The sequence below is a fragment of the Rousettus aegyptiacus genome, unplaced genomic scaffold (genome assembly GCF_014176215.1).
Source record: "Rousettus aegyptiacus isolate mRouAeg1 unplaced genomic scaffold, mRouAeg1.p scaffold_m13_p_3, whole genome shotgun sequence".
NCBI classification, from domain to species: Eukaryota; Metazoa; Chordata; class Mammalia; order Chiroptera; family Pteropodidae; genus Rousettus; species Rousettus aegyptiacus.
In genome coordinates this window covers 28,897,920-28,909,689 of record NW_023416306.1, presented here as the reverse complement: position 1 = coordinate 28,909,689, position 11,770 = coordinate 28,897,920, and the positions used below count along the sequence as shown (strand labels likewise).

The following is an 11,770-nucleotide window of genomic DNA, read 5'->3' as shown; positions in this document are numbered from 1 at the left end:
ACCATTACAGGTGAGGAAACTGAGGCACACAGAGGTCCAATGACTTGTCTTTAGTCCGCGGCAGAGCTGGAATGTAAACCCAGTCTGTGTTCAAAGCCTGAGCTCCTCACCTCTCTCCTCCATGGTCTCCATGCTTAGTGAACATGGCCTGGGGTCAGTGCAAATATTGCTTGTTTAATAATCACAATAACCCTCAAAGTAAGTGCTCATAACCCCATGTTGTAGCTAAAGAAATTGAGCCTTAGGAAGATGATGGGAACTAAGACCACGCAGCTTGTAACCAGACCAGGATCCGGACCCATCTGACTGCAAATTCCTGGTCTGCCCATGATGACCCCACACAGCCCCATCCAGCACATCCTGCGCTGGCCCTAAGATGACCTGCCTCCAGCCAGACAGCAGGTGTCCAGGACGCTGGGTGGCCCATGACAGATTAAACTCCCCATCACAACTGTGAGCTTCATTTGGGAACTGCTCCAAGTATTAAAGAGGCCATTCCTGGACGCAGACTGCCCTGGTCCAGCCTCCTGTGTGTGTACAATACACTAGGTTCAGAGCCAGTCCCGGTGACCAAAGGACTCTGCCAGGAAGAGTGTGACCGTGATGGAAAAGACCCAGCAAGGATGGTCAGGGCACTCAGGGACGGTCCCTGATTGCACCCCCACTCCCGGAACACAGACACGCTCTCCCAGCTGTGGGCACCCTCACAGACATCCACACACTCCCACAGGACTCTCCCCTGGATGCACCGTGACCCACCCCAGACTCCAGACCCCCCTGCCAGTCACGGAGACCCTGAGGCAGTGGGTTCCCAGAGGGAGGCCCTGCGGGGCCAAGGGCCAAAGCATCAGCCTGGCCCCATCACCTCCCGAACAGTTCCAGATCCATTAAGGCTTAATCGCACACCTACAGCTGCAGCGAGGCACACAGTCGGGGCCCCACAGTCACACCGCACGCAAACACACGCTGTCACCGCCTGAACACGCGGTCCCCACGCCGCCGCAGCCCCCCACGCCGCGACTCAGGCCCACCCGCGCCCCGCCCACACCCGGCCAGCCCTCCCCAGCCCCGGGCCCGCCCCCTCCAGCCCCGGGCCCGCCCCTTCCGAGGCCCGGGGCCCGCCTCCACGTCGCGTGCCCCTTCCGGCCGCAGTGGTCCGGGTCGGTGTCCAGCGGCAGCCGGTTGGATGAGGCCAGTGCGACTCATGAAGGTGTTCATTACCTGCAGGATCTCCCCCGAGGGCAGGGCCGCCCTCGCGCGAGCCTCAGAGTAAGAGCCCGGCAGCCCGCGCCACTCTGCGCCCCGAGCCACCCTGCCCCCCCGCGCGGTGCTGGGGGTGGTCTCGGGGAAGGGGCTGCGGAGCCCCGGCACCTCCCCAGGATCTCCGGCACCCCCGCACACAGGGCCTCCAAGAGCTACTTTGGGGGTGCGCGGGTTATTTTTGGTGAGGAGAATGGGGCGGTTGCGGGGGCCAGATAGAGCCGGAATCCTGCTCTTGGGCCTTGACCAGACTTTCCAACCTTTGACCGGCGGGGGCAGTCTTGGAGTTTTGGGGAAGCGTAAAGTTTTTTACGGCGCAGCTTTCTCCAGGCGCGTTGCAGTGACGTTGGGACCTGCGCTCCTCTGGCGCTTGCAGTGGGGGTGAGGCCTGGGGAGAGGGGCGACCGCTCAGGATCCAAGGTCCAGGCTGTTAATCCTTTACCCTCCAAGGTCACTTAACGGGGTCAGAGACCTTGGCAGTCTCCCATATGGTCCCTTGCACGGTAGGCAGCGGCCTTTTGTGACACTTCTTAAATTGAAGCCCGTGTGCCAGCTTTGCCAAGTGCTTCACCAAGTGCTTCATATGTATATTAAACTCTTTTAATCCTTGCAACACCGTGAGGTGGGTATTATGGTTCCTGTTTTACAGATGAGAAAATGGAGGCTGGGAGAGGTTAAGTTTTTTTGCGGAAAGTCAGCTATGCATGTGGCAGGGCCGGGGTTTGAACTCGCTGTCTAGCCGCGGTCAGCGCTGCAGTCTACTGGTCTGCCCTGCTAATGTCAGGAAGGGAGAACTTTGCTGGGGACCTGTCAGGTACCAAGCATTGAGGGGAAGGGAAAGGCAGAAAAAGCGGCAGTATCTCACACTGCTGTAGCACAGAGCCATGCTCGTGGGAAGGAATGTGAAAGGGAGCTTGTGCCTGGGGCTTAGTTGGCCAGGTACTGCAGCAGGGTGCTCTGAGAGATGCCAGCAGCCATCTCGTGATCGGCATATGTAGATGCTCCATACATATTGGCTGCACAGAGTTTAATGGTCAGGACTTGGAAACATGCCCAGTGTCCATAAGTACACTGCTTTATGTTACATTGCTTTGATCTTGCAAAGTCCAAGTACTAGAATTTTTCATTTCATGGACTCACAGGACAGGACATGCAACAGAACGTGGAATCCACTCTCTTCTGATTCAGGAACAGCCCCCCCCCCCCACCCTGCCCCCCCACACGCGCGCCTTCCCAACAGTTCACCACCTCGGGCCAGGAGGCTCACTACCTGTGAGGCTTCCTGTGAGAGTGAGAAAGCTCTTTCTTGTGTTGAGCTGAGAACTGTCCCCATGACTTTCTCCTTTCAGTTTAGGCTCTTCTCATCCCTCTCTGCTCTGTGATAGCCCTTCAGCCACCCTCTCAGGATAGTTCTGTAGTTGCCCATAGCTGACCCCAGCTCCCTTCAGCCAGCCTCAGGGAGCCTGAGGCCAGAGGAAGCAAAAGGCAATGTTTCCCACTCTGAGAGGGGGCTGCAGATGTGGCTGGGGGTACTTTCGGGCCTGGGAGCATCTAAGGGGCTCTCCTACTTCTGAGTGGTCTTTCCTTTGCCTTTAGCTGTGAAGTGGAACAGTGGGATTCGGAGGAGCCCATCACCTACAAGGATCTGGAGCGAGGTCTGACTGGAGCACACGGCCTGCTTTGCATCCTCTCTAACCGTGTGGACAAGAAGCTCCTAGATACTGCAGGTGTGTGCCCCGGGCAGGTCTGGGGAGGATTCCGAGGGTGGCTTGGCCTATAGGGCACATCAGCTTGCCGCCACTAGCTCCCTGAGCAGGCCTGCAGTGACCTCTTTGAGTTGAGGCATTGGCTATAGGACTAGGCAAGAGGGAGCAGTTGTGCGCAGCTGCATCTGGCAAACGCATTGCTCCTCTCCTGCCTGCAAATCTCTGGAGGATGGACCTCAGAGGGCAAAGACCATGCATGGAGGCAGCAGGGTGTGGGGGAGGGCATCCCAAGGCCCTGGGCCCTTGTCCAGCCAAGACACAGCCTTGCTTTATGGACCCTAGCAAATCCCTGCTCTTTTGAGGCCCATCTGGAGTGCGTGGGAGAGTTTGAATCCCACAAGGAAAGATCGAAACAATGCTTTCTCTGAACAACAGGAGCCAATCTCAAAGTCATCAGCACGCTGTCCGTGGGCGTCGACCACTTGGCTTTGGATGAAATCAAGAAGCGGTAAATGCAGCTTGGGTTCTGGAAGGGGACCTAGGGTGAGGGGTGACTACCAGGCAAGGAGGAAGAGGAGCTGAGTCTTCGTTTTTATTTCATATCCTTGACCATTCAGTGAGACTGTGAGGTGGCTGATGAACAAAATCTGTCCACATATGCACAGGTCAGTTAAAATAAACCCAAGAAGTCAAAGACAGTGGTTAATCTCTGGCCAGGTAGCAAGCACCCTTTCACCTTCATTATCTTTTTGACCCCTCACCCCTGCAATAATCCCTTGAAGTAGGAAAGGCAAGTATTATGTGCTTCTTTAGATGAAGAAATTCAGAAAAGTTAAGAAATTACTTGCCCCAGACTTTGGACCCTCAGCTCCCATTTTCATGTCCTTCCCAAAATGGGAGCTACTGAAATGGAATGAGGGCTGACCACTCCTGAGTACTCATTACAGCTCCTGGCAGGCAGCACAAAGAAGGAGCCAAGCGGCAGCATGGAAATGTCCCAGCATTAGAAACTGGTGAAGGCGCTTGAGGCCAGTGTTACCACCAGATGTTTGATTTATAGCGGGATCCGTGTGGGCTACACCCCAGATGTCCTGACAGACGCCACTGCAGAACTTGCCGTCTCCCTGCTGCTCACCACCTGTCGCCGGCTGCCGGAAGCCATCGGGGAAGTGAAGAAGTGAGTGAACACCTGGCAGAAAGGTTGGCTCCACTCAGCAGCTGGCTCTGAGCAGTGCCTCCCTAGCCCAGATATGATCCCTGTCCCCAGATATGATCCCTGTCCCCAGATGTGCCCTATCCAGTGAGGGGGGTGGGGTCAGACAAAGCCAAAATACTAAAGCGCAAGGCAGAGCTGAAATAAATAGGACATGAAGGGAAATCCTAAGAGAAGAGAATAATAGAGATGAGAAGACGGGTCGAGGAGTGTAGATCAGGGGAGGCTTTACAGAAGTAGCAGGTGGGCATACTCTTGAGCGCTTAGACAGGTCCACCATTCTTTGCAATGCGGAAATCCAAAAGCTCTGAAATCTGAAGATTGTTTCATAAATCTTTTGGTAGCAAAACTTGATTTGAACTTACAGGAGGCTGCTCATGGTTTTTATTCCTCCAAGTCAGTGTGACTATTCATGTTTTGCTGCAGATATAGCATGGTGTTTGATACAGTATACCACCCCAGATGCCGCTGAGGGTGTTAGGTAGAATATAGCATATGCACCATACTACCTTTCTAAAATCTGAAAAATTTTGAAATCTGGCCTGCGGGTTTCCGATCAGGGATTTGGGTCTGTATATCCAGAAATGGGGAAGGTATTCCAGGTGCCGGGACCAGCCTGAACAAAGTCCAGGAGGCATGCAAGTGCAGGTGCTCGGAGAATGTGGACCCAGGAGCATAGGCTCTGCACAGGGGATGTGGCAGGGGCGGAGCTGGAAAGCAGCATGGGGCTGATCACACGCAATGCCTAATCTCCCACTCACCCTCCTATTTGGGGTGTCAGCACCTTCAATGGAGGTAGCTCAAGACAGGCTCTGTTCCTGTGTCCACCCAAGGCAACAGGGATGGGGCTATGGCTTTACTTTTTTTACCTTCCTGGGGTGCTGAGAATACTAATTTTGGAATCGGAGATCCCAAGTTTGCAACCCACTGTTCCCAACCCTGTGTGACCTCAGACAGGTCACCCTTTCTGGTCTCAGTTTCCCATCTGAAAAAATGGGGTGAGAACTTCTTTGGCCCCTTCCAGATTCTCTGTCCCCAGTGGCTTTAAAGGATGAGTCATTCCTGCTGCTTGTCAGCAGTGCTGAGTGGCTGAGGGGGTAACTTATGCCACCCTCAGCCGTTTGACCTGGAGGGAAGGGGTTACCCCTTGGACCACAGCCCCTGTCCCAGGGTGCTGGGTAAGTGCATTCACAGTGGGCCCTCATCTTTGCTCAAGGCTGGAGCCTCTTATCTACCCCTCTCCCTCCCTGCAGTGGTGGCTGGACCTCATGGCAGCCCCTGTGGATGTGTGGCTACGGCCTCACGGAGAGCACCGTCGGCATCATCGGGCTGGGGCGCATAGGTGAGGCCCCAACTTACCCTCTTGCCCACTCCGGCTCGCATGGCTTGGTTAGTCTCCAGTTCCATGTGTCTGGATACTGACAGTCCTTCTTTGGAAAGCGTTGCCATAACTGTATGTTATCAGTGCACTTTGCATGCAGTAGGGATACCTCTAATGAGAAGACACAGCTTCATAAAACAGGCAAAAACAAAACTGAAAAAAAGAAACACTGGAGTTCTTTAAGAACTCACTAGGTGGAAGGGCCAAGGTTCTTAATGACCACAGCGCCATACAACACAGGTGAAAGCAATGATGGCTGAGGTGGAGTCTTTAGGAAGGGATTCCTGGGGGAGAGCCCGTGCTGGGTTCTGGAAGGCATCTGACTTATAAAGCCTTAACTCAGGAACCCGAGGGTGCCATGGGCAGAGCTTACCTGTGAACCTGAGGATGGGGCAGATCTGTTTTTCTTCCAGTGTCCCCCATTTGGAGAAGCCTGGCATAAAGGCTCAAGCCTTTATGGTTCTCTGGCATCCTGCCTGGTGCAGAAGTGAGAGTGAGGATGGCAAGTGTGGATAATCTGTCTGGTCAGCTAGCAGCCCTGCCTTTCACACTGGAGAGTCGTTTGGAAGAACTCTCCAGCTTTGGGGCATGTGCTGAGTCTAAAATCCAACTGCTCAAGCCTGTCTCAGCAGCAGCATATGTGAAAAGGTCTTACAGATTGGGATGAGTTGGCAGTTTGGCAATGCCCTCGAGAAGTGAAATGAGGTCTGAGGCTGCATTAACGAAAGCAGAAGGTCCAGAAAGATGGGAGGAGACTGTTTGGTCAGACCTCTCCTGGGGTACTAGGCCCCATACTCAAGGTTAGTAAATGCCCCTCAGGGTGGCGGGGGCCGTGTAAGGACAGCAGAAGCCAGTCACAGCCACCGAGGAGGTGTGGTGCTGCCTCCAGCTCTTTGAAGGGCTGTCGCGTGGACCCCTGAAGGCTGTGAGCTGGCTGGGGTCTGGTTACACAGGCCGGACCAGTTAGTGTTGGGACTGTGCTGAGGAAGGGATCTGTCTCCCTCTCCCACCAAGGGCTCCCTGTCCCTTTAGCTGCTGGGTGCTGCTGCCCCTTCCCTCTGAGGTCCTGGGAATAAGCCATGACTTTGACTCCTTGTCTCCAGGCCAGGCCATTGCTCGGCGTCTGAAACCATTTGGCGTCCAGAGATTTCTATACACAGGGCGCCAACCCAAGCCTAAGGAAGCAGCAGAATTCCAGGCAGAGTTTGGTAGGTAAAACTTTGATTTCCACAGGAGCCCCATCTGCATGGTCAGAGCATTCTCCCTATTTTCTGTAATAGTAGCATTTGCAGGCAGAATGCAGGAGCTTCAGGTGTGTCCAGGGCCTGTGGTGTCCCTTAGGTGTTACCTAATCTACCTGCCCTGGACAGAGGCCCACTGAGGGAGCACAGAGACTTATCTAGGCCACACGGTGAGTTCTCTCCGTGCCAGCAGAACACTCAGGTCTACCTTTCAGAGTCCCTTGTAACCATGGGCAGAGCAGCAGGAATGAGGACAGACGGAAGGAACTGCTGGAAACTTTCACTCAGTTTCCTTAATAAACTGATGAGCACTATGCCCCCAGCCCATGTCCAGGTGGATCCAGCCCCTCGGTGGGATGCACAGCTTGGCGTTCAAAGGGTGGGGTGGGTTTCAGCCATTCCTTAGCGCCTTGGCACATTGGGCCCTGAAGTTGGTGAAAGCCAGAGTGGCCCAGTTCCTACTGTGTGACCTTGAACAAATTCCTGCCTCTCTTTAGCCTCAGTTTCCCCATCAGTTAGACCAAGAGGCTGGGTGAATATACTAGGATCCCATGAGTGGCTGTCGACTTTGTACAGCTATCAGAGTAGTCCAGGTGGAGACAAGGCCTTCAGGAAACACCTGGGGAGTTTCCATTATGGGAGGAGGAGGGAAGGGTCTGGTCTCCTACCCTCTTGCTGTCTCTAACCTGCGACTCAGCATCAGCCCCTCCCTCCCCCAGTGACCACCCCCCAGCTGGCCGCCGCGTCTGATTTCATCATCGTGGCCTGCTCCTTAACGCCTGCAACCAAGGGGCTCTGCAACAAGGACTTCTTCCAGCAAATGAAGAAAACAGCTGTGTTTGTCAACATCAGCAGGTATCCTGGGGCTGCCTGACTCCCATGGGTCACGGTGAGCCTACAGAGGGGTTGTCCCTGCTGCTGTAGTCTGAGGTTTTTCGTCCCCATGGGTTGTCGATGAGACCTCAGGCTGAGTTTGGCGGTCTCCACAAACCAACCAACCAGCCAACTCAGAAATACATACAGTAAAACGCCCAGGCTGGGTGGAGGAGCCATGAGAGCAAGGCCTGGTCTGTCTGGTTTCCGGCAGTCCCTCCGGCCTTGCTCAGGGCTGGGCACAGCACAGTGTTGGTTCAGTAAATGGAGGCATGATGGCAGCAGGTTCCCAGGTAACCTTGGGCAGCCCCTGTTCCTCTGTACTGCAGTCGGTCAAACGTCACTGTCTTACAGCCCTTCAGAGGCCACTTTCCTTTGTGTTGAGCCTGGGTTTGTCTGTGTGTCAGTGACAGCTTGAACCTTCATGCTTCTGGGAAGACAGACCTAAAATTCAGGCTGTCTTGGTTCCTCAGAATGTCCCAAGGTTGCCTTAAGGCCACTGGGCATATGAAGGGGGCTGACCTTCCTCTCTGCCTCTAACCCCTTCCTAACTGGTACCCTTAGAACCTGCTTAAATCAGTTTGGAGGCAAACAAAGGTGAGGGAAGGGGTTGGATGAAGTCATCCCTAGGGCTCTCCACTCCAGAGGCTCCCACAGTTACTAATGTTTAGCTACAAAGGAGGTATCTGGAGGTGGCGTGAACACAGGGCTCATACTGATGGCCTACAATGTCACAGCTTCCATATACGGACCACCCACTTGGACCCAATACTGTACAGGATGCTGTATTATTTATGACTGCTTGAGTATTATTTAGTGCACGATATGAAGTCTCTAGCAAATCAGTTCTTGAGTCATAGGAAGGAAGACTGCTTACTCAGATGGGTATAGTTAGGTGTATCCTCGTGCCTCTGCCCTCGGTTAGGCAGGTGTCTAATGGCATGCTGTGGTGCTTCTTAGCAGGTGGTCTGGGGACTCACTAGATCAGAAACACCTGGATGGGGCCCTATACAAATGCAGACTTCCGGGTTCATGCAGTAGTGCATGTCAGTACTCCTGGGAGTTAGTTAGGTGGTATTTTCCTGTCTTATGAAAGAGGAACCTGAGACAGAGAATTTGAGACACTTGTTCAAGGTCACACAGCTAGAAAGTGGCAGGGCTGGGCTTTTCTGATTGTTAAGACCTGAATTACTATACAGACATATACAAGTATATATAAAATTTTCCGCTTTAGAAGTCAGCGCCAAGGTTGGTGGGAAAATTCATTCTTTGGGTTGTTCTGCCCTAAAGGGTAGAGAGAGAGGGAGGCTGGGTTGAGGGAGCTTTGGGGCACCCACATCCCCACTGTCATTCCCAGGGGAGATGTGGTAAACCAGGACGACCTGTACCAGGCCTTGGTCAGCAACCAGATTGCAGCTGCTGGACTGGACGTGACGACCCCAGAACCACTGCCCACAAACCACCCTCTCCTGACCCTGAAGAACTGTGGTAAGAACTGTGCTTTCCCAACTCAGTTATCTCCCGTCTGACAGGACCGCAATAGTAGGTGGTCTGGAGGTGCTGTGTGTGAAGCTGCTGCGAACAGTACCAAACACAAAGGGACCGTAAACGTTTGTGCCGTTAGTGGCACTGGTATATAACGACACAGGGGAAGGACCTGCTGAGTGTGCTCACCTAGGTCTGTGTCCTTAAAGGAGTGAATGGAGGTGGGGGGGAGTGGGGAGTAAGTTTGTTTAAAAAGAGGGGTTTGACTGTGTGTCTTATATTCATAGCTAGTCACAGGTAACAGGTACAACCCATTACTATAAATTGCCGTTGTCAGTTTAAGTGTGAGAAGTCACATATGTAATTACAATACCTATTTGTAACTTGTGCCCATTCTTAAGCTCGTCTCCAAACCCACCCTTGTGTATTCTGCTTTGTGGTGCAGCGGCTGGGACTCTGCACACCCCGTTTCTGCTGGGCCCTGTCGGTATGGACGCCGGAGGCAGCCCGGCAGGCTGGAGGCAGCAGCCTTGGCTCCCTCCTGCCCTCCTGTCTGTGAGCGGCGTACAGCAGCTTCTTCACTAGCAGGAGCAGTTCCTTCCTGTAGTGGCTGGGGAATCCGGTTTGCAGTTTTCCCAGGACCCGGTTAACCATTGTGCCCCCTCAGACACAAGCCAGTCAGTGCCCTGGCCGCAGAGGTCTGAGTTGCAGAGGCCCTTCCTTCAGTCTTCTAAGTGTTAACAATCCCATCCTTTGCCTCTGTCCCCCTAGTCCTAGGGAGGTAGATGCTTCCGCCAGTCACTGTCTCTGTCACCTTAGTGCAGGGTTTCTTAAACTGTTACATTCCTCAGTTACTTGGAAGGACTGATCAAACACAGGTTGCTGGGCCCCCAAGGGTTTCTGCTGCAAGAGATCGGGAGTGAGGGGACCGGGGAATGTTTTCTTCTATCTAACATGCTCCCACGCCAGTGCTGCTGGGCCTGGGACTACCCTTTGAGAACTACTGCCTTGGTGTTCTCTTTTTAGCTTCCTCAGTTTTCTAGTTAACAACTTCATACCTAGTTAATAGTTCTTATATTAAGTTCTGTCTGTTCAGGTGGCTGGTATGGTTTCTGTCTCTAGACTGATACAAAGCCTGAGTGGCAAGGGCCTTAGGGCCCTTGTCTAGGCCAGTCCGTCCTTTATTTATATTCCGGAATAGAAAGCCAAAGAGAAGGTCCTTGGTTGCCTTCCCCAGTGAATGCTCCCATTATTGTAGCCCTTGGGAACTCTACCATCCCCACGCCCCCATACCAGCTGAAAAGGAATATTGGCTGTGTTGTCAAGCCTGTGCCCGCAGCCTAGAAAACTGCCCCATCCCCCCAGGGCCTTGGAGTTCAGCTCAGTGCTCCAGGGAACGGCTTTCGAGAGGCACTCTTTGGGAATAAGTGGCCTCACTTGCTGTGCAGTAAGTGGGGCCAGTGTGCTGTCCAGTATTTCATCTCGTCACCGTTTCTGTAGATCAGAAGCCAGGCGGTATCACTTTCAGGGAGCATAGGGTGTGGATGAGCAGTGAAATTGGCACCATTCACTATCTGATAACCAAAGGGTTGGATTCCAGATAAGCTCCAAGACCCCTTCTGGGTCAGCATTCTTGTTTATAGGAGACATACCCCTCGTCATCCTTGTGTCTGGTTGTCAGTAACCTGGATTCTCTTTGCTCTTACTCTAACCCTCGGCCTGAGGGTAGTGAAGTGCTTAGCGACAGCAGGAGAAAAGGCAGATCAAGGACTATTGAGGCAGGCTGTTTGTTCTCATGGGCAAGCCCTAGCCATGAAAGCAGTGACTGCCTTATGGCTCGTGACCCACCCTCTTACTTCGCTCTCGACCTCTTTTTTCCAGTGATCCTGCCCCACATTGGCAGTGCTACCTATGCAACCCGAAACACCATGTCCTTGTTAGCAGTTAACAACTTGCTGGCTGGCCTGAGAGGGGAGCCAATGCCCAGCGAACTCAAGCTGTAGCCAGATGAGACTGCGAGGGCCAGGAATCAAACTGGCCCAGGGTGGTGTCAGGTGCTTCAGGTGCTTGATTTGGACCCACAGGACGGGAGCTACGGAAAAGTTTGATCTCTTCTGATTCCATGGAGGGAACACTGGAGCTGACAGATGTGCTTGCCACTTCTGTGGTTGGAAACATCTCAGCCAAAAGCATGTAATTCTATTAAATAATTCTCTGAGAGACTGTGTTGGCCTGTAACTGCCAGAAGCTAATGACAAGAGCGTCTGCTTTACCTTTTCTAAATCAGGGCTTCTAGTGACCTGCAGGTTCAGCTTCCCATCTCAGTCCTTAAACCTCTAGCACTTTAATTATTAGAACCCTCCAAACCACTTTACCCCTCTTCCTCTGCTCAAATTCCTTCATGTGTCTGTCACTGAAAACAGGACAACCACACCCCCATTCATGAACATGGCATTTGAATCTGCAACCTAGATCATCAGGGCAAATTAAATATTCATGGCGAAGAGAACCAGGTAAGAATAACTAGAAGTAGGTGACTTTCTTAATTTTTATTTTAAAATTAGGTTCAGCACCTTCACACTTTGCTCCTTTTATCTATCTCAGCCTCATC

The 11,770-nt window shown here is 53.0% G+C and overlaps 1 protein-coding gene across 1 annotated transcript; it reads left to right on the top strand.

Moving 5' to 3' along the window:
- The first annotated feature begins 1,111 nt into the window (after window positions 1-1,111).
- GRHPR (glyoxylate and hydroxypyruvate reductase) lies at window positions 1,112-11,381 on the top strand. Its single transcript, XM_016146224.2, has 9 exons — window positions 1,112-1,269; window positions 2,857-2,987; window positions 3,402-3,474; window positions 4,027-4,143; window positions 5,433-5,521; window positions 6,664-6,768; window positions 7,521-7,656; window positions 9,032-9,162; window positions 11,041-11,381. Exons 1-9 carry the CDS (start codon window positions 1,187-1,189, stop codon window positions 11,160-11,162), a joined length of 987 nt encoding a protein of 328 aa, XP_016001710.2. The 5' UTR covers window positions 1,112-1,186; the 3' UTR covers window positions 11,163-11,381.
- Window positions 11,382-11,770: the final 389 nt, after the last annotated feature.